At 43.2% G+C, this 21,652-nt stretch overlaps 1 protein-coding gene across 5 annotated transcripts; it reads left to right on the top strand.

Moving 5' to 3' along the window:
• Positions 1-1,939: 1,939 nt before the first annotated feature.
• Positions 1,940-21,313, top strand: RAB29 (RAB29, member RAS oncogene family). 5 transcript variants are annotated; one of them, XR_014548991.1, is made up of 7 exons: positions 1,940-2,246; positions 2,534-2,761; positions 13,608-13,679; positions 15,028-15,209; positions 15,939-16,060; positions 16,685-20,248; positions 20,495-21,313. XR_014548991.1 is itself a non-coding variant. In XM_083617188.1 (6 exons), the coding sequence occupies exons 2-6, from the start codon at positions 2,638-2,640 to the stop codon at positions 16,812-16,814; spliced, it is 630 nt and encodes a 209-aa protein (XP_083473314.1). In that variant the 5' UTR covers positions 1,940-2,246; positions 2,534-2,637; the 3' UTR covers positions 16,815-21,313. The 5 variants fall into 5 exon arrangements, 3 of the variants coding, with proteins under 3 accessions (XP_083473314.1, XP_083473315.1, XP_083473316.1); XR_014548992.1 differs by having other exon boundaries at positions 1,942-2,255; XM_083617188.1 differs by having other exon boundaries at positions 16,685-21,313.
• The last annotated feature ends 339 nt before the right edge of the window (positions 21,314-21,652 follow it).

Here is a 21,652-nt window from a genome sequence, read left to right as displayed (position 1 = left end):
GGAAATCCATACCTACCAGCAATGGTAAATTATATAGATTTGCCTTTAACAGGTTTATTTATGAGAGGAAGAAATGTAGCACTCATAGCAGCTTTTTCCTTTTTTTAATAATTTTTTTATTTGATTTTCAAAAATAAAGAAAGAAAAGATAGAAAAAGAAAAGAAAGAAGAAGAATAAACTTACATCAAAAGATCAAACGTATTCCACATATCGAGATTACTCTGAATCTCCTGATTTCGCCCCATCCCATCCATGGGTCCTCTTAATTCTGTTTTCAACTGCATATCAATACTTCTCCAATTTTTCATCTTCCTAAGTTATCTATACTTTCTGTTACATTACAGGTGCACTTAGAATCCTGCTGTTTTGACCTGTTTGCAATAATTTTGAAAATACATTATAAACATTTCCCATTCTTTTTAAAATTTATTGTCTTCTTGGTTCCTGAGCTTCCCAGTTAATGTTGCCATTTCAGCATAGTCCATCAACTTGATTTGCCATTCTTCTTTGGTTGGCTTTTTTCCAGACACAGAATGATGTCTATATTCAGTTCTGGTCCCCTCACTTCAAAAATGATATTGTAGAGTTGAGAAAGGTTCAGGAAAGGGCAACCAAAATGATCAAAAGGATGCAGCTCCCCTAGGAAGATTATAAAATGGTGCATGGCACAGAGAAAGAGGATTGAAGAAAGTGTTTATTTTAAGCACTTGCATACCCCAAGGACCTCCTCTCTCCATAGGAAGCTACCCAGACCCTGAGAGCATCATCCGAGGTCCTCATTCATGCGCTTCCTCCATGAGCGGTCCGGAGGATAGCAACATGAGAATGGGCCTTTTCTGCAGTGGCTCCCCTTTTGTTGAATGCTCTTCCCAGAGGGGTTCACCTGACACCTTCATTAAACTCCTTTAGGCACCAGACACAAACATTCCTCTTTAACCAGGCCTTTGGCTGATTGGCATCTTATACCCCTTTTAAATGTGTATACAGTCATACCTCGGGTTGAATGTGCTTCGGGTTGAGCATGTTCGAGTTGCGCTCCGCGGCAACCCGGAAGTAACGGAGCACGTTACTTCCGGGTTTCACTGCTCGTGCATGCGCAGACGCTCAAAATGATGTCACGTGCATGCGCAGAAGTGGCAAAACGCACCCGCGCACATGCTGACGTGCCGTCGCGTCTTACGTTGCGTTCAGGATGCGAATGGGGCTCCGGAACGGATCCCATTCACATCCCAAGGTACCACTGTATAGGAGAAGGGTTATTGGTTTGTGCTTTTTCATTCTTGTTTCTATCATGCATTTTGTGCTTTTATCTTGTATTTTTATGTTGTGAACTGCCCTGAGACCTGCGGGCGAAGGCCGGTATACAAATTTAATAAATAATAATAGTTCAAAATGCAACAACCGGCATTGGAGGAGATTTTATACACCAACACACAGTGCCGGATTTACATATAAGCTAAACAAGCTATAGCTTAGGGCCCCACTTTCTTGGCCCCCCCCAAAATGTCACTATTAATATACTTAATTGTATTTCAGTTCAACAATTACTTTGATAAAACACATATTTTGTTATGTGCAAATGGCTTTAGATACCTATTAGGTCCATAAATTACCATATGGCATATATTCAACACAAAAAACAGCGATAATTTGTTGTTGACAAAGGACAGCTGGACATATAAAGGGCCCCATGACCTTCAGTAGCTTAGGGCCTCATCAAACCTAAATCCGGCCCTACCGACACTGCACTATATAGAAATCTATACATAGCACGAGCCGCGGTGCCTGCCTCCTGAAGGCCAGACCGCGGCTACACTTTTCCTTCCCTAAAACACTACATTTCCCATAAGGCAGCCGCTCCGGCCTACGGATTTAATAGGGGGCGCTTCGCCCTATGCATGCTGGGTACTGTAGTTCCTCCGACGGGGCGAGGCAGCCGCCCCGCCCTCTCTCACATGACGGCCAGGAGAATGCGGAAAAGCTCGGCAGCGCAGAAGCCGAGGCAAGAGGCGCGCTAGTTGCAGGATGAGGATCCTATCAAGAGCTTAAGCCTCTTTCTATGCAAACGGCAATGCGAACGCTTTCCCTGCAAAGACTTTTTTGCTTCTGTGGTGCAACGGCGTGTTCAGATTTGGTTTCCTCCCCAGCGAGCGCCCGGCTGCTGCTGACAGTGTGTTTGCTTTCGCTACTCGTCGGGTGGAGAACTCCTCTTTGGGATCCGCTTGGTGCGTTTTAAACGCGTAAGGTAGGGCTGGTGAGTCTTCTCCTGGGTGCAAATAATTGGAAACACTGCTTGCTGCCTCGCTGCGTTCAGCGAGAGCAGGACCTGCAGGAGGGAGCGGACAATTAAACATAAAAGTTGCATACTGACCCCCCAACCCCGTGGTGCTCGGTGGCTTCGCAAGATCCCTGTTTCTTAGAGGGAGGTGATTGCTTACTCCAGATGGAAAACCGAGAAGCGCTAAGCTCTGCATCGCCTGCCTGGGCTTTGGAGGCTGCTATTGAATGCACATTTTTTTTTTCGCCCTCTAGGGAAAAGTGAGGAGTCCTTGCCTCCCACGTGGCTGCTGTCCCCTCCCAAGAATTGAGGAAACGGCGACGTGCGCTGCCTTGAGTTTACTTGGCAGTTCCAAACCATGGGCCATCACGACCATATGTTCAAAGTGCTGATTATTGGGGATGCCACAGTTGGGAAGACGTCACTGGTCCAGCGATATGCCAACGATAGTTTCAACAAACACTACAAGTCGACGGTGGGAGGTGAGTTGTTTTGGATTTCTGCCCCACCCCCCGGCCGCCGCCGCCCCTGGAAAAACAACAAACTTATTTGCAATAGATGATGAGCTCTAATAACAGATTTAATGGCACAGTTCTAGTGCTATAAAAGCGTTGTGTATTGCAAATATCTGCCTTTTGATTGCATTCCATCTGATGGAAAGCTCTGTGGAACTCAAAAGCTGTCATACTCTTAAGTGGCAGGGGGTTAGTTCAATTAAAAGTGTTGCTCTCTTGTATTTTATTTTTGTTCCTGTTTCTTCGGATATTGCATTTCTCACTTCCTCCTTTGGTGTTTCATTTGTGTTTGCACCTCTGTTGAAATAAAACCAGGTCCCTCCCACCCCCTCATACTGGGTAGCAAAACGCCATTGAGATGGCCTGGTTTAAATATGTCCATAGTTACTCATAGCCATGCATGTATTTATTCATTTAATTTCTATACCACTTTATATTTTTTAAAAAATTTCAAAGCAGTTCACAATCTACATTAAAACATTAAATCCAAAATAAAACATTACTGAAGAAATTAAAATGGTTCGTGGTGGGGCGGCGGCAGTGGAAGCTCAGGCTCAATCACCTAAGCACTAAGAGATAGCCAAGATGATCTTGTAGTTGCTAGTTCTTAAATAATTGCAATCTATCGTTCAACATTCAAGCTTTTTTGTTCCATAGGAGAAACTATATTGTGAAACACTGGTTCTCTCCATAAGGACTAGCCTGGTTTTTGTGTGTGTGTGTGTGTGTGTGTGTCTAAGACTTACTATTTTTACCAGAATTTCACCAGTATTTTTGCTTTGGAAGTTATGGCTCCTTCTGTTTTAATTTCAGAGCTGAAGACAAGCGTGTGGAAGCAGCTACACTCTTCCCACTATACATGTTTGATTGGTGGTGGCATTTTTTTAAAGTGCATCCTCTTGAAATATCTTCAGATTCTATTTATGGAATCATAGAGTTGGAAGGGGCCCCAATATCCTCTAGTCCAGCCCCTTTGCAATGCTGGAATCATTGATCATACTAGATCATACATTGCAGATAGCCATCGAAACTCTGCTTAAAAACCAGGACGGTGGTGCCGAGTGAATTTCTCAGGATTGCGATGTAAAAAGCCAAAGCAGATATCCAGTCTCCTTTGGCTTCAATATGAAAGTCTTCTGAACTGCTTGTGTTTCTGTGGTAGATTGAGAGCCAGTTTCTAGAAAGAGAGGCCACTTTTTGGAGTGGCAGGGTGAATATTAGGATGGGACTTCCTTCACTTTGCACAACAAGCTATACCTGCTGAGAATCCCTCTTCGCCACCATTATTAAAGGTGCAAGAGCCCTTTTTCAATGAGCCACCCTTTTCTAAATCAGAATCCCTACGCCAGCCATTATACTCATTGTGTGATTTTGGGATAGTTAGCAGCTCTTAGCCTAATCTGCCTCACAGGGTTCTTGCTCACAAGGGAGGGAGCTGTCTATTCCGCCTCAAGTTCCTTGGAGGACGGATGGAATGGAAAGGTAATACGTTTGTAGCTCTCATGAATCATATGACTTGCATCAAAGAATTCCATAGATCAATTATCAAATCGTTAAGAGAAATTCCATCATATTTTAGGCCAGAGGAAATACTCTAACCTTGTGTTTTTGGAAAAGGGCGTTTCTGAACTTGCTTGCAAAGAATGGGCAGAGCAATTGTATACATCATTGGAGCTATCACCCATCTGTTGCTGTCCTGGCTCATAGCAGCCCGGGCTTAATGTGTGTGTATGACTCTTTTTTTTTTGTTTATTCCTGGTAGATCTTGGTTTCAAATCTTGCCCCTGAAGGCAGGTATTAACTGGCTGATGTAGTTGATGGGTCTGATGGACCTCTTGGGAGAATGAAAAGGCTTTGGATCCATCAGATCCAAGATGTCGACTAACACTGGCCTGGAGCAGCCTGTTTTGGGGCTTACAAACAACAGAAACACTGCCAGTGATAGATCTACTGCCTGGGGAAAACTCTAACTAATGAAGATGTGCCCCACCCCTTCTGGCAGAGAGAGACATCCACCCCATCCACTCCAGCCAGCAGATCTACTGGTCAGGATTGCTTTGGTAGTCTCTCATCATTTCCAACAGCAGTTTTTCATCTTGGGAACTCACGGCTGCTTTTAATTAAATTGAATCATGGCTGCTGAGCTAGTCCTTGCTTTAACCCTTTGTGAAATCTCTTCCCTTCTGATTCTAAATGCCCCAAAGCAAGCACCTTCTGAAGAGCCCTGTCCTGCAAGGCATGGGATTGCTGTAACCCATGTTGCTTAATTTGCAATGATCTGTAGAAGAGGCAAAAAGTGGTCTATTGTGAAATCTAGATTTGATTGTTTATATTGGTAGCTACTGGTTAACATGATTTCTTGTCGTTTTCAATGAAGGGGAATGATTTAAATTACTGGAAACAGTAATGCCTTTAAAAACTATTAAAAATGTGGGAAGGTGGGCCATGAAGCAGGGCCACCCAGGGAAAACTTAGAGCGATCTTGAATTCCTTCTTGAGAGTAACTCTGAAATTGTGGCAGAAATGGGCAAAACACTGCCACTACCTTTTTTTGTGCCACCCAAGTTTTGATCATCTGGGTAAAGTGCAGCAAGTGAGAGAGCAAGGGTCTCCATCAAATAAATGATATATTTATAGCTCGCCAACCTTTAGGTGGAGCTCAGCATTGAGCTGAGCGCTGTACCATTTCATTGACTACAAATAATGCAGGTTCAGATGTTCTGTAAAGCTTTGTAAAGAATGGGGACTATTCCTAAGGATCTCACCTGGTGCATTAACGAAAAGCCTAACCTGAAAGGGGTCATGTTAGCGTACTGGACTCTCTTGTCCTGTCTGGGACCTTTTGGTCATTAATCAGATTGTGCAAAGTCTGGAGGGAGATCTTGGGTATGACACTGTGGGAAATACCTGGATTGCTGTGTGGTTGAGATTGCCTTTGAACAGTGTTTGAAATTCCCCAGGTGTGTTTTGCTACTGGTCCAGGTCCAGTTGCGACTACGTGGAGATTTCTGGGCATTGGGTTGGCAATCACAGTTTAAAAACCTCTGCCTTAGTCCATAGTTAATACCTGTTCCATTTCCCCTGTGTGTTTCTCCTTCTTGCGTATTAGGACAGGCGAATTGTTGTAAGACGAAGCTAAAGTCAAGCAATATAGTTGAGATCATAGAATTGTAATGTTGGAAGCCTCATCTATGCAACCCCCTGGTGAATACACATACTGTTGTGGTAACCATAACCTAGGTTTAAGGTGCTGTTTGGCCGCCTAGCTTATATATCTGAATTTCTAACACTGCTTTTGAAATCCATCCTTGCGAGACTGAGGGAAACCATGCTGAAATTGATTTATCACTGGTACACGATGCTGCAGAAACTAGGTCACATGGCTAGGACTCTAAGTAGGTTGTGTTGGAGAGGATGCAATCGATTTGGTACAAAGTTCAACATGTGGTGGGTGTGCCCTGTGGTCCAACTGAGGTGGGTGTTCCAGGAAATTTCAGCCATTGTTAATTAGAAGTTTCATCATGGCCTTGCCCTCCTTCCAGTATTTCCAGAGGCTATGTGAGGATTGCTCGATAAAGACTGAATTTGTTATTTGCTGGCAGCCGCTTGCTTAGAGATCACACACCACTAGAAAGGATCATCACAGTTTTCAGTACAAGGCTGGTGGTCCAAGGTGTGCACATAGCAGAAACAGTGATGCAGAGACATTGAGTCAGCAGGTGCGTCTTCTGTTTCAACTTTTAAACACCTGCTGAAAACTTTCCTATTCCATCAAGGCAGGTAGTTAAGAATGCAGAGTTTTCTGCATTTTGGTTGCAAACCACTTTGATATTTTTATGTAAGAGTAGTAATAGTATTTAAATATAAGTAAATGAGGGGTGAGAGCAAGAGAGAGACGCATTTGCAGACAGTTGAGCCATGTTCACGCCGCACATTAAAAATACTATGATGCTTCTTTGAACAGTCGTGGCTTCCCCCAGAGATTTTTGGGAGCTGTCATTTGTTAACAGTGCTGACAATTGTTAGGAGACCCGGAGACCCCTATTCACAGAGCTACGGTTTCCACATCTTCAGATTGCTCTGAAGATTTTAGTCAGGAGTCGGCAACATGTGGCCCATGGGCCAGATGTGGCCCACGAAGACCGTTTTACCAGCCCATGAGCCGCCCATGAACTGAGCTGCCCGCTCGGCGAGCCCCCCGCGCACTATGCTAAACTGGCACAGCACAGGGACTTGCAGCGCAACACCAGAAATCATGTCTGTGCACACGCAGATACTGGAAATCGTGTCTGCGCATGCCCAGACACTGGAAATCGCTTATGCGCAGGCGCAATTTCAGGCACCGCGGGCATGCACAGATGCAATTTCCAGCGCCGCGGACATGCACAGACTCGATTTCTGGCATTGCACTGCGCCAGTCCGGCCCACGGACAATCTCCATGGGAGTGGTCTGGCCCATGGCCGGTAAACCTTGCCGACCCCTGATTTGTGTGTGAATGTGGCCTTGGGATCCCTTTTTGCATTATGTAGCTGGTCAGAGAGGGGCTGTGCAGCCATCAGTCTCTCAGAACAACTTCTGGTTGGACATATTGTTGACATCTTGGGAGACAGTGGAAGAGTGAGCCTTTGGGAGTAAAGCCCAACCATTGGAGAGTCACAGCGCCTGCTGTGACTGTAGAGACCGATAGGGTAGAGACGTGTTTTATTGCAGGCAGGACATATTACTAAGTCACCTTCTCTCCTGAGTTGCTTCTGGTGTCTGTAAAGCAGTTGGTCTTATTAGCATGTAAAGTATTGCCTCTTTCATACAGCGGTACCTCTGGTTAAGTACTTAATTCGTTCCGGAGGTCCGTTCTTAACTTGAAACTGTTCTTAACCTGAAGCACCACTTTAGCTAATGGGGCCTGCCGCGCCGCCGGAGCATGATTTCTGTTCTCATCCTGAAGCAAAGTTCTTAACCCGAGGTACTATTTCTGGGTTAGCGGAGTCTGTAACCTGAGGTACCACTGTATTGGTGAAAGCTGTATTGTTATTGTTATAGTTATGTGTTTTGTGGTGTTTTTTTTAATGAAAAAAATGATTAATACATTGTGCACTGTACTGTTGTATGTCTGGGGAAAAACAGTAATGAACAGTAATCATTACAAAGGGAGGAGAGGGAGCTTGCCGCTGGGAGTTGAGGAGGGGAAAGATACAAGGAACAAGCATTGGCTTCAATTGTTTACTTAATCCTTGGGTCAGTTGATGTTGGCACAACCACACTGCAACCTTCAACATCCTTAGAGTCTGCAGCATATAGAAGATGCCCCTGGGTATGGAACAGATTTGTCTTTAAAAGCTGTGTTTGATGCTACTGAAAGCTTCACAGGGACTGTGGCTGAATAGTTCACAAGCTATAGAAAGACACCAAATCTCTGGCTAAACAGCCTCCCGGTGTGATAGAATTTCAGTATATGGGTAAGTGCAGCTTCCCCACTATTTCCTATTACCTTTTAACTCCCTGTTGGAAAATCACAAATGAATAAGTAGGTCAGAGGTCATTAAAGTGAAGTCCAGACCCCACTGAGAAACTGATGTACAAAGGCCCCAGTTTTATGCCTGCAAAGGATTCGTTTACACCCCACTTTGATCAGTTGCAGTAGAGACGGGAGGGGGGAGAAGCTTTGCCATCTTTTTCTTCTCCGCAGCCTGCCTTTTTAAAAAAAGAAAAGAAAAGAAAAGAGAGAGATGCACAACTTGCAGTGTGTTTCAGATCCACTGAACTGGATAATAGCTGTGGTCTAATTTAGTTTTGTTCCTGTTGTGCTCTGTGGGGGGGGGGGAAGTATCATTCTCAGGGGTCCTAACACACTTGCTGGAATGCAATTTTATTTTTTATTATTTGGTCTGTGAGTGGGAAACAGCCACAGTAGTCTCTGATTCAGGCTATGTGGCTGAGTGATGGAAAATAAACCTGTTAATGTTGCAAGTAGTCCTTTAACAGAATTCTGTTTCTACCAGCTGCCTAATTTTAAAAGAACACGTTGGATGTTTCTCTTTAGTTCTGTTTAGAAGAAGTTTATAAAAGAGTCCTTTTGATATTTTTCTTTAGTTCCGCTTAAGTCTATAAGATCATTAGTCAAAGAACTGAACCAAACTAGGGCAAGATTAGCCGGGCCAGCCGCCTTACTTTAAACTACCCCCTTTATATAAGGGTGACCCGAATCAAAATGATCTGATTATCTCTGGCTGCTCTTTCTGTTGGGGGTTAAGGCTTCACAGAATATGCTCCTTAAACACACTTCACTGAAGTGCAGGGTAAACTAAGAGGATCCAATGAAGAGGAGAATGGGGACGAACTGGACAAGGAGTCATTTGCAATAGATTCATCTTTATAGGAGGCAGAGGGAGGAAAATTCCACTTACAAGTTTACAGCTTATTTTACTTTAACGTTATGGCTGTTTGCCAGCATTGCTGTTAGAGGCTCGGATCCATCAAATATGTATTTTGTTGGTAGATTTTATATTCTGCTTTTCAGCTAGAGTCCTCAAACTGCCTGTGTGTGTGTGTTTATATAATATTATAATATGTAGATATTAATGAACTTGCAGCTCATCCTGAGAACATACTATAGACTTGTCACAAGAGTGCTCACCTGGCTTATTTTTTATTTTGCAAACTAAATGCCCTTTCTTGCTTAATTGAAGCGTGCAGGCCACACATTCTTTGCCTGGGGTTGGGCTTCCATTATGGGATATTGTATGTTCTTGGCAGTCAAGGCATGGTGTACTGAGCCAACAAAAATGTGTTGTGGTTTCTAGGCAGTGCCAGTGCTTTTTTCTGGGGGGATGCAGGGGTACACATACCCCTAAACATTTTGTGAATCTAAGTTCGGCCTCATTGAGGGGCAGTATTTCAATATGAGTAGGAAAATGAGAATACCCCTAAACATTTTTTTTAAGAAAAAAAAAAGCACTAGACAGTGCTATCTTTGTTTTGCAAGTGCAGCGTAGATTGTGATTGCTGCTTTCACTGCACAGCGATCCCTCTTGCTGTTCTGGCTTCTGAGATTACGAATGTTTTTTTTCTTGTTTTCCTCCTCCAAAAACTATGTGCGTCTTGTGGTCTGGTGCGTCTTATAGAGCGAAAAATACGGTAAATGGGTGTTTTTGGGTGACTGTTTGATTAGTGCTAATAACATTGCTGTACTTACTAACATTAAATCCCTTCATACACACACACACAGCCATCTGAAATACCATGCCTGGGCTTGCACTGAATGTAGAATTGCCAGCCTAAAATATATTTGTATTTAAGACATTTTTATATTTCACAGTTATTTGCATTTCTAAGCAGTGGTCCAATGATGACCAGTAACACATCTGACTCATGAAACCTAAGTTCTTTGAAAGGTTTAGACTTGGCTTTGGGGGGAAGAGCAGGGGTCTTGTGCCTTTGATGGTGTAGTGGGCAGAAATTCAACAGCTTAAACCGTTTCTTCTTGTAAATGGGTGAGATGGTGGACTCAAAATAAATCAGGGAAGGGCATATGCAATGATAATATTGACAGGCAGAAAGTCAGCAGATGAAGTTTTCTCATAACTATCTCCAGCAAACCCAAGAGCCCTTTTTGAGTTCCACTGAGATGAAGAGGTTGATTGTTTTGACAGCTGTCTCCATCTTGTCGTTGCCACAGTGAGACTGAGGCCTTGGCAGGATTGACAGACCTGACAAATGGACAATTTATTGGGGAAATTCAGGAATCCCTTCAATTTAATTAGTCTCTTGGGTGGAAAAGCTTTACAAGTCCTCCAACCCTTCAGGGAAGGACTTCTACCATCAACCCAAAGGTCACAGGGAAATAGGGTTATTACAACTCACACCCCCAGATTTAACGTATGCCCTGCCATATGTGTTGGGTCAATGATGTATTCTCCCCCACCCCCCCAAAAAAAAATATCTTGAAACTTCTACATAAAGGTGGGTCAGTGGTGTATTGAAACAGCTCCATGGATATCGTGGCAGCCATGAATATTGTTTCCTTTGAAACAGCCATCCTGGGCTTCTCCAACACCACCAGTTTGTGCAGATAGGATCCAAAGTCAGCAGTACACCAGAGGGTTTCTTGTTTTGTCTCTCTGGCCAAGCGTCGTTTACAAGCTTATGTTGATGCTGCACCAGGTACCCAAAGCTGGGTCACATCAGTTCTCCCTTAGTTCATCCCCCAGGTCTGAGTAATACCTACCGGTTTCGCTCCCTCATCCACAATTAAATTTCCGGAAGGGTTGTAGCTCAATGATAAAGCATCTGTGTTGCATGCAGAAGTTTCCCAGCATCTCCAGATAGGGATTGGAAAGATTTCCTGTTGGAGAGCCTCTGGCAGTCAGTGTAGACAAATAAGCTAAAAGGACCCAATAGTTTGGGTTTGATATCCCACTTTATCACTACCCTAAGGAGTCTCTAAGCGGCTCACATTCTCCTTTCCCTTCCTCCCCCACAACAAACACTCTGTGAGGTGAGTGGGGCTGAGAGACTTCAGAGAAATGTGACTGGCCCAAGGTCACCCAGCAGCTGCATGTGGAGGAGTGGAGACGCGAACCCGGTGCCCCAGATTGCAAGACTACTGTTCTTAACCACTACACCACACTGGTTCTTACTCAATACACTGGCTCTTACTCAGTGGCGTAGCGTGGGGGGTGCAGGGGGGGCCGGCCGCACCGAGCGCAACATCTGGGGGTTAGGGCAAATCCACGGGTTAGGGGGCGTAAACCCACGGGTTAGGGGGCGCAAATTACTTGCCCCGGGTGCTGACAACCCACGCTACGCCACTGCTCTTACTCAACACACTGGTCTGACTCAATATAAGGCATTGTCCTAAGTTCCTAAACTGTGAATGGTTGCTGATTTGCCTTGGACCACTCTGCCATTCAGAAGCCCCACCACCAGGTAGGAGAGCTGTTTGGTAGAGCATCTTGCTCAGGGGTCACCAACCTAAGGCCCATGGGCCGGAAGCAGGCCGCGGAGGTCGTTTGACCAGCCCACAAGCTACTCCCAAAACAAGGTGCCCACTTGCGCGCTGCGCTAAACCAGTGCAGCGCAGTGACTCACTTCCGCGGTGCCGAAAATCGCAGACACGCACAGAGGGATCTCTGCAGGACCAATCTAGCCCAGGTAAGATAAACCTTGCCAAGCCCTGATCTTGCTGATTGGGGAAAGTACCTGAAGAGGAGAGAGCTCTCAGCTATCTACCCCCTCTTTGCCTTACCTTAGGGAAGCTTTTAATATCTGATGAATTATTATATTTTAATATTTTGTTGGAAGCCACCCAGAGTGGCTGGGGAAACCCAGCCAGATGGGCAGGGTATTAATATTTATTTATTTATTTATTTATTTATTCATTCATTCATTCCTGACGTGTCTGCCCAAGACTGTACTGTACCATGATGATGATGATCCAGAGTGATTGAGAACCAAGCAAGTGTGGTGTAGTGGTTAGAGTGCTGGACTTGGACCCGGGAGAGCAGGGTTCGAATCCACACTCAGCCATGAAGCTCACTGGGAGACCTTGGGTGGGTCAATCACTCTCAGCCTAATCTGCCTCACAGGGTTGTTGTAGGGATTAAATGAGGGGGAGGACTATGCATACCACTTTGAGCTCCTTGGAGAAAAGGTAGGACATAAATATACAATCAATCAATAAATGATTATTATTAAATTTATTCCCACCCTTCACTAACGGGTTCCGGGGGTGGGTTGCAACCATTAAAAATTCAGAATTAATGGCACTGCACATATCAACATGGTATACGGATGGGAGTTTTTTAAAAAAGTCTTACTGAGAAACATGTAAGACTTCTATCTCAAGGAGAAATTATTATATATATACTCTTGCTGTTAGTTATCATATTTCAGGTGGAAATAATTCTGGATCCATGAACATAGAAGCAATCATACAGGATTTGGGATGTATTACTTGTGTGAGCATGCACATAATGTGTGCACACACTTCTGTTTCATAGTTGTCTGGGATAGCAACAGATGGCCACAGGAATCTGGAGAAGCGGTTGGTTTGTCACATGGTTGTAGACTTCTCTCCGTGTGGTTAAAGCTGTATGGGGGAGTGGAATGGAATTTTAAAGTGACATCTACATGGTTGTCTGTTTCCACCACTTCTCTGTGATTTACTGGAGCATAAACATACGCTTTGAGGTCAGCAGTACTCAAGAAATGCTATAGCTTGGGCTTAACATCTGCTGGAAGGAAGAACGTGAATAGCATCAAGGCAGCAGTGTAGAAGCAACTGCTGTGTTGCACAGCAGTCTGTAGTGCCTTAATATCCGTTATAAGAACATAAAAAGAGAGTGTTAGATCTAGTCCAGGCATAGGCAAACTCCAGCCCTCCAGATGTTTGGGACTACAATTCCCATCATCCCTGACCACTGGTCCTGTTAGCTAGGGACGATAGGAATTGTAGTCCCAAACATCTGGAGGGCCGGTGTTTGCCTATGCCTGATCTAGTCCATGTATTCCAGCATCCTGTTCTCACACTGACCTACCAGATCCCTGTGGGAAACCTGCAAGCAGGACCCAAGCACAAGAGAACGCCGTGCTCCTGATGTTTCCAGCAACTAGTATTCAGATGCATTACTGCTTCCAATCATGGAGGCAGAGCTTAGCCATCATGAGAACCTTACCCTCCATGCATTTGTTTAATCCTCTTTTAAGGCCCCTCAGGCCTGAAGCAAAAGTGCTCATAAGCGGAGCATACTACACAGTGATTTTATTCAACCCCTAACTGGTTTTATCTTTTTCTTTCTTTCCATGGCTGTCCAGTGGATTTTGCTCTGAAGGTGGTACAGTGGTCAGAGTCTGAGACAGTGAGGCTGCAGCTGTGGGATATTGCAGGTAAGCTTTGAAGCGTCACTTGTTGGTTTGTGGTGGATGAGATTTCCCCCCCAGATTTGTTTGTCTTTTTCTATTGATCAAAGATAGTTCCAAAAGTGGTAGAAAATTCCCCCACACAGTAGCTGTCTAATTTTCATCCATGTGTTGTTGTGTTTCACCTCTTTAGCGATGCAGTTTGTGCAATTTCCTGTGTAAGTCTGGAAATGGCAATTTTGGGGGAACGCCTTAAAAATGGTGCTGATGGATGGTTATTACAATTAATGGTGACTAAGAGGCATGTGTATTTGTTTCCTTTGTCATTCCACTGCCAAAGAGACAGCCCATTTAAAAAGTAGCTTGTCTCTTCAGCAATCGAAGCTGCTGCCATAAAATTAGGAAGCAAAACTCAGCAATGTGTAGGGTTTGTTACTTACCTACCAGTATGACTTCTCAGTAAGGATAACTGATATAAAAAAATAAATTCTTGAGGCAGTTTCCCCTCTCCCTCAAATGAGTGAGTTTGGCACAGGCAGCTGCAATGGGAGGGGAGACACAAGCGACAACATTTCTTCTTTGGTGCAGTACAGAAATTGGTGAACTCCAAACCATGGATTAACTTGGGAATCATCGGGGAATCCTAGTAGTTCTTGCAGGTTTCTTTTGGTCCCCTTCATCTCAGGGCCGGATTTAGGTTTGATGAGGCCCTAAGCTACTGAAGATAATGGAGCCCTTTATATGTCCAGCTGTCCTTTGTCAGCAACAAATTATCGCTGTTTTTTGTGTTGAAAATATGCTATATGGTAATTTATGGACCTAATAGGTATCTAAAGCCATTTGTACGTAACCAATAGGAGCCTACACAACACAAAACACTGTTGCTGTATATAGGTTTTATTTTATTTGTTTTTTATCTTATGTTTTGGAAATGCACATCCAGTTTTTTCCCTTTAAGTTTTTTGGGGGGGGGCCCAAGGGAGTGGGGCCCCCTAAGCTATAGCTTGTTTAGCTTATACATAAATCCGGCACTGCTTCATCTTCCTATCCATTGGTGCATTAAATTTTTAGGGTGGGGTAGGTAGCCTGTGGCCCTCCAGATGTTGTTGGATTACAAATCCCATTAGCCTCAGCCAGCATGGCCTATGGTTGGGAATAATGGAGGCTGTAGTTCAGCCACATCTGTAGGACCACAGTTTGACCATCCTGTGAACGAGTCATCCCACTTTGTCAAGTTTTCCATTGTCCTTGCCAGAAGGCAGTAAAGTAGATACAACTCCCTTGATGTTGGATCAAACAAACGTGGAGGGGGAAGCTGCCTAGGAATGAATCTGAGGTAATGCTAAAACTCCTTCGTCACCTAAACCCTCCCCAGGTCAAGAACGTTTCACGTCTATGACTCGGCTGTATTACAAAGAGGCATCGGCCTGTGTGATCATGTTTGATGTCACCAGTATTGGCACGTTCACCAGCTGCCAGAAATGGAAGTATGATTTGGACAGCAAACTGAAGCTGCCGGATGGAAGCCCTGTTCCTTGTCTGCTGCTGGCTAATAAAGTGAGTGGCCGTAGACTGAGTGTTTCCAGCTGTTTTTCTTTCTTTTTAAAAAGGCGATAAGCTCTCTGAAACTCCCCTAAAGCGCTGGGAGATAAGAGCAGTGCCTGTGTGCTGTCCTCATGCTATCAGTGAACACTGGCAGCAGCTGAGAATTAGGGTTGGGGCCTAAAAAGAAGGGGGCATGGAACAGAGCTTGGAGAATGCGTCTTCTCACTGGCCTCTGACCCAGTTCCATCTCCCCACAGTTTTTAAAAGGGAGGGTGGGAAAGGTCTTGAGGCCTGCACAGCTAAAAGTGTGCAGGAGAAGGATCCCTTTCTCTCCCCCCCCTTTCTTTCATCCCCCCTCCCCGTCTAAAATTGTCCCTGATATCACTAAGGAAGTGAGGAAATTCCCAAGTGGGCATCTTTCATGACCCTGAAAAAAACATATTTGAAACATCTGCTTAGGATATAAAATATCTGCACGTTTATCAAACTCTGCTTTGAATTTGAGGAGTTTATTTTGAACAGTAATAAGAAATTTTTCAGGGCAGAAGAGGCATAGATGTCTCTTCCTTTTACCCTGCTAATCCAAACTGCGGCAGCACAAATAGTTATAGCATTACCTTATAATCTGGTGGATAGATCTGGCCGTGTGCAGATTTGTGGCAGAGGCAGAAAACGAATTGTACACCTCTTCCTGACTGTTCTAAAAGATGAACTTGTATTTTCCTAAATTCTCTTTTCCAGTGTGACCTTTATCCATGGGCTGTGACCAGAGAAGAAATTGATCGGTTCAGTAAAGAGAATGGCTTTACCGGATGGATTGAAACCTCTGTCAAGGATAACAAGAATGTAAATGAGTCGATGAGGTAGGCAAATTGAATTTTTGAATGTTTTTTCCAGAGGCAATTGTCCCCTAAGTATGGGCCTATGGATAACATTTGACAAAAGAGGTGAGGTCTTTAAAAAGAGAATTCCAACTTCACTCAGTTCCAAAATATCCAGTCATGCTTTCACTATGATGCAGAGTTGCAGCTAGGTTTGGAGTGAGACAGGCAGCGCCACAGGTATTTAAGTGATTTGCAGTGATACGGCTACCATTTTGGCTGTAGGCCAGGGTCTGGGATGCAATGCTCTATAGAGATTTGGTCTCAGGTGATTAGGTCAGTAGATGGAACAAGCTTGTACCCTCTGTAGGTAAGGCACCACAGCCTTGCTTAATTTTTAAAAACGGAAGTTGTTTTGGCTCCATGATGGTGTTCATTCCTCAGCAAGCCCACCTCTTGCCAGAGAAACAACTTCATTGCAAACAGTGTCTGTCAGCAAGGTAATGTTTTCTCAGAGGTAAATGCAGAACCCCACAGTCACATTGTGTTGGGTTTGAACAGAAGGGGTCCCCAGCAGAGAGTCCTCCCCTGTGATTTGGTTCCTGGAATGCTGGGGAATGTGTGCTGTCTGTTCTTTCTTTCTAACCTAATCCTGCTTCTTCCTAGAGTCCTTATTGAGAAGATGATGATGATGTTGTTGACATCGTCAGGTGACACGGACATCACTCTTTCAGGCCGTGGAGACTACATCAATCTACATCAAGCTGCCGCCGCGCCCAGTTGGGGGTGCTGCTAGTTGCACCTCCCTAGGCATCTGATCAGAGGTCGAGAGCGCCTTTGAAACTTAGTACAGTCTTTTCTTAAGAAGTAGTACTGAACTGCCTCATGGCATTGCCGTAAGCTGCAATAGAAGACCAAGGCATCCCAGCAAGGTTGATGGAAGCCACAGTCTTGCCTGCTTATGGGCCACTGGGGTACACTTCTGCCATTCTATATTCCTCATTGCAAGTTGGGCTAACTTGGAGGAGATTGTTCTGCTCGCTGCAGCCTTTTGTACTTGTGGGAAAGTCTCCACCACAGTTGATTGAAGATTACACAGCAGGAAGAATGGCCACAAGGAGCTCTGAAAGCAAAGCCCTGGCTAACCTGGCTGTGTCTAACCAGCGTACGTGCTAAATCTTGCACTTTGAAGCAGACTGCCTTTAATGTATCTTCTGTGGAAACATGCTGTGATTCTCCCCCCTTGTGACACAGCTGCACAACTCTCTCTTACCACAGCCCTTCTTGAGGTGCCATATTTGCCAGGATAAGCCTATTGCTGCTTTTGTGTGTGTGTTTTCTGAGAGTGGCTGCATTTAAGCTGAAGGAAAAAAACCACAAGGGACTCTGGCCTTTTTTGTCCCTGCTTTTATGTGGGAGATACAATTGTCAGGTCCTTTTCCTGTGACCATTTCATTAGTGAGCCCAGCAATGAATTGAGGTAAAAGCTGTAAACTGCTTTGCATTGATGCACCTTATTAGAGCAGTAGCAATGTTTTTATGTTTTTATAGCCCTTTCCCTGTTAGGATCTCATTTGCCTCTTTCATATTCTGATAAATTACTTCCTCTCGGAGGCCGTAATATGTGGGTGTAGATAGCCATCATGCAATGCTATCTTGAAAGCACGTCGATGGGTTTTAGTGAACCGAGGGGGTAAACGCAGAATAGGGAACACAGCAGGACAGAAGGCAAGAATTAAATCTCTCCTGTACCTTTTTGCTACCAGCCATTTCCTGCCCTTTGTTTTTGCAGAAAATACAAAATTGTAATTTACCAGCTTTTAAAAATTCATAATTCAGGAAGGTTAACTATTCAAAATGGTGAGTTGTATTAGGGTGCTTAAATTTCTTAATCTATTTTTAAAAAAATAAACAGCCAAGGAGATGCATGTGTAATGGGTAAAAGATTCTGTGGATGAATAATGTGTCCATATTCAACCAAACTCTGAAATTTCCTGGATGATTGGGTAAAAGCAAATCTATTCAGGCCAAAAAAGAAAGATCTATTAAAGCCTTGCAATGTTTGAATCTTTGCCTGATAACATTACAGTTATTTCAAACTGTCTGTCTGAATAGGCTAATGGGCACAACTTCTGGATAAGATATAAAATATATATTCAGACCATTTTCTCAGTTATGTAGACAAGAAGGCACATTATTTATCCATTGGACTCGTTCTTGTTATAGGGTATTACAGGTTATGTATTTTGTAAATAAAGTTTATTAAACAGTTGCTGCTAAAAGGATAACAAGCAGTGGATGGGGAACTGGAATCTCTCTAGATATCGTTCAAGATGGTAATAACTTTATTTTTAATGTTTTTAAATGATAGTGAAGGCAAGTTTCTTTGCACTGTTTCTGAAAACTGCAGGTAGAAGTACTAACCACAGAGAAATTCAAGCTAAATGCTTTTAAAGGGGATACTCTATAGACCACTAACGTGGTGCCCTCCAGAAGATTTGGACTACAATTCCCAACAATTGGAACTGATGGGACTTGTAGTCCAAAACATCTGGACGGCACCATGTTATTGAAGAGGGATCTATAGAAAAAACAATGTTAGATAACTTGGTTGTGTTTCGGTATATTCAAATATCTCATTGTACTCTTTGAAATGGGAGCACAACAAAACTAGCCTCAGATTGCTTCTGTGCAATTGGAAGTACAAATTACAAAGATTTGAGGTCTTTAAAACTTCTGCCTGCACTAATTAAGTAAGTGGTAGGAGAAGAACCTAAGGGCTTTCTAGAAATAGTTCCTTTTCCACATGATGGTGAAAGTATATATGATACAGTCATACACCTGAACTACAGCACTAGCCCTTCCACTTTGTACCATTTTTGAAAAGCTGTATATAAAGCAGAATTTGACAGCTGCCTGGCAGAAATTACTGCTGGGTTATTGGCACACAGATCCATTGGACATGAGCTGTTTCAAGCAACATCTCTGACAGCTGTGATCTATAGGAGAGAGTTTTTGTATATCTCCCTTTGAATGTTCTTGTGCACTGACTTACAACTGCTGTTTGGTTGTCTAAGTTAATATATCTGGAGAGATCTATGCAACAATGGTTGATGTGCTATGGTATTGGGAGGCAGTTGCAGTCAGTAAACCTGCCCTCCAACCACAGTTGGACTCCATCAGCCCCAGCCTTCATGGCCAATGGTCAAGGATGATGGACATAGAGTACTAAGTTGGGTGGAGTTGAGGACCCCCCCCCCATCTGTGTGAACCCATGTATAGCATTGTATAGGTAGACACTTGACAATATATGCACATTATCTTTTCCACATCCAATTCTATTTTTGTGCCTTTTGAATAGCTGATGAGAAATTTTAAAATCTCTCAAGCCACTATCTCATGGAGCTGCTACTGTATATTCTTGACTTGCAAACATATAAAGGTAGCTAGGGAAACAGCTGACTTTCCAAAGGGCTGTCTTTAGAGGACCAACTGGAATGCAAGGTATATGATCAAAACACTAGAACTTTCACGTTTGAAAGAGTGCTTTGCAAAACAAGAAATGTCTCAGTGTTTAAATCCTGTGTGTGTTGGTCCTAAGTGCTGTGCAAAACTCTTTCTGCCAAGACATAATGGACATGTTACCTCGCTTGAAGTGCTTATTTTATGTAAGCTTTTAAAATAAAAACAGAGTGGTGTGTTTTGTTTTTTACACCTCATGCTATACTGATTGCTTCTGATCTAAAACTTTTATGCCATTTTTTCTGGTTGGAAGTAAACTGAAAGCAATTTGCTAGAGAGAGGCTCAAATGGGAGCTGCTGTTTCCTTTTAGGGGAGGGGGAATGTATTTCTTCTTGGAGATTCCTAAACCTTCCACTTAGCATACAAGAAAAGCTGTCTTGGTAGCCTTAAGCAAGGTTCCTCACGAAACTGTTTTCGGGTTTGTAAATTCATTGTGCTTTATTTATGGCTCAGTGCCCTCCCTCTCTCCATCAGATTGCAGTTCTTTGATTGCAAGCCGTGAGATTCTATAAATGGTTGTCTTCATCCAGATGGTATTCTAGGACTACCTATAGGCCAGAAGAAATTCCTCTACCCCTCCCCCAAATTAAAGTATGATGTACGATTTTGTATAATTAAATCCTTATTCTGCTTTGTAGCAGCATTGCCTATGTGTAGTGCACAATTCCTGCCACTTCCCCCGAGAGTACAAAATCACACTCAATTAAGCATGGGTACTGTAGAGACTGGATGTGCTGAATTAAGATTCCCATCCCCACTGGTTTGCACCAAGCAGTGCCTTAGCAATAGGGTTTGATATCTGGGGCATGTCCACATGAGAGGCTTAATCCATGTTTTGTTGGCTCACATTTTTCCAGGCCATTTATATGACCTCAAACTGATGTTCTCAGTCTGCTGAAAAGCCAACTTTGGGGTTTGTTTGTTTTTGAAAGCACAGTGCCGGTGGGTTTAAGTCTCCTTAGTGTTACTTTTCCATTTCTTTTTAAAATGCATGGTTTTGAAATGTACAGAGTTGTATCTGCTGAGTGAGCCTCTTGCCATGCATCTGAACCTCAGTGCTGCTACATTTCCAGTTTCTGCCATTCTAACAGTGTGTTTTTAATCTCATAGTTTGCTAAAACCATTTTAAAAACACATATTTGCACAAGAATGCATAAAAGAAAATGCATTTTAGCAAAAAATAGAAATGTTTTTAATCACCCCTTTGCCGGTCAGCACTATTTTAGCACAGTAGTTTTTACCCCCCCCCAAATATTTTAGTTGGTGCTAAATATTTTTAACCTAATTCTTGAAAAAGTTATTAAAGTTATCATGCAGTATAAAAGCACTTTAGCATAAATTGAACAATTCCCTAAAAGCAAGAGTATAAATAAAAGGGTTTTTTTAAATGAGAAAATTATATGCTCTTACTTGTACCTTCCTTACCTACGTGATGACTATGTCACATTTACTTGTCTGGATGTTACACTGCATGATGTATGCACAACAAAAGTGCCATTCTTCCCTGCGCCAGAGAAATTGAAATGTTACAACTGTGTGGAGCATTCACGGGGAAAGTGTATGGACCACCTTCCATTAATTTGAACAATGGTCATTGAAAACTCACCTGAAACAGCTGGTGTTTTTCTCAGAATCTCACATATTTTTTAATACACATTTGAATTGCATTGTTTTATATGTTTAAAAGTATTTGTTCTTGTGTCAGAAGTACAAATGAGGTTTTAGTTATGCTGTTCAATAACCAATACAGTGTTGGAAAAACTAAAAATAAATCTGAAATCAGCCTGACTTTGCTTGTTCACATCTACTGGTTTCTCAGTTTATGCAGTTGTGGGATGGAACTGGGTCTGTCATCCAGACTTTTTTGCTTATTGGGATTGACTAGAGGTGAATCCAGGTCCCTGCTTTTATCCATTTTGTGGTGACATAAGTTGCTAGAACAACCCTAAATATGTGCATACTGGTAAATTTGCAGTGATTTCTAAATGATGAATTCTGGAGGACTGTGGAACCCCTCTGGTTAAATCATCAGGTCTTTCGGACTGGGTGATTTTCAAGGCTTTGTGGTTGTGGAAGAATTTGGGAAGGAGGTGTGGCAGCTAGCAGCTACT

Source organism: Podarcis filfolensis (genome assembly GCF_964270895.1).
Source record: "Podarcis filfolensis genome assembly, chromosome: 6".
NCBI lineage: Eukaryota > Metazoa > Chordata > Lepidosauria > Squamata > Lacertidae > Podarcis > Podarcis filfolensis.
Note: the sequence above shows the minus strand (reverse complement) of the source record. Positions and strands in the feature narration are given on the sequence as shown.

Excerpts from the sequence above, each read along its gene's own strand:
- RAB29 (XM_083617188.1), top strand. The coding sequence starts at position 2,638 with ATGGGCCATCACGACCATATGTTCAAAGTGCTGATTATTGGGGATGCC. Across the intron at positions 2,762-13,607 it reads CTACAAGTCGACGGTGGGAG|TGGATTTTGCTCTGAAGGTG; the intron begins GTGAGTTGTTTT and ends ATGGCTGTCCAG. Across the intron at positions 13,680-15,027 it reads GCAGCTGTGGGATATTGCAG|GTCAAGAACGTTTCACGTCT; the intron begins GTAAGCTTTGAA and ends AACCCTCCCCAG.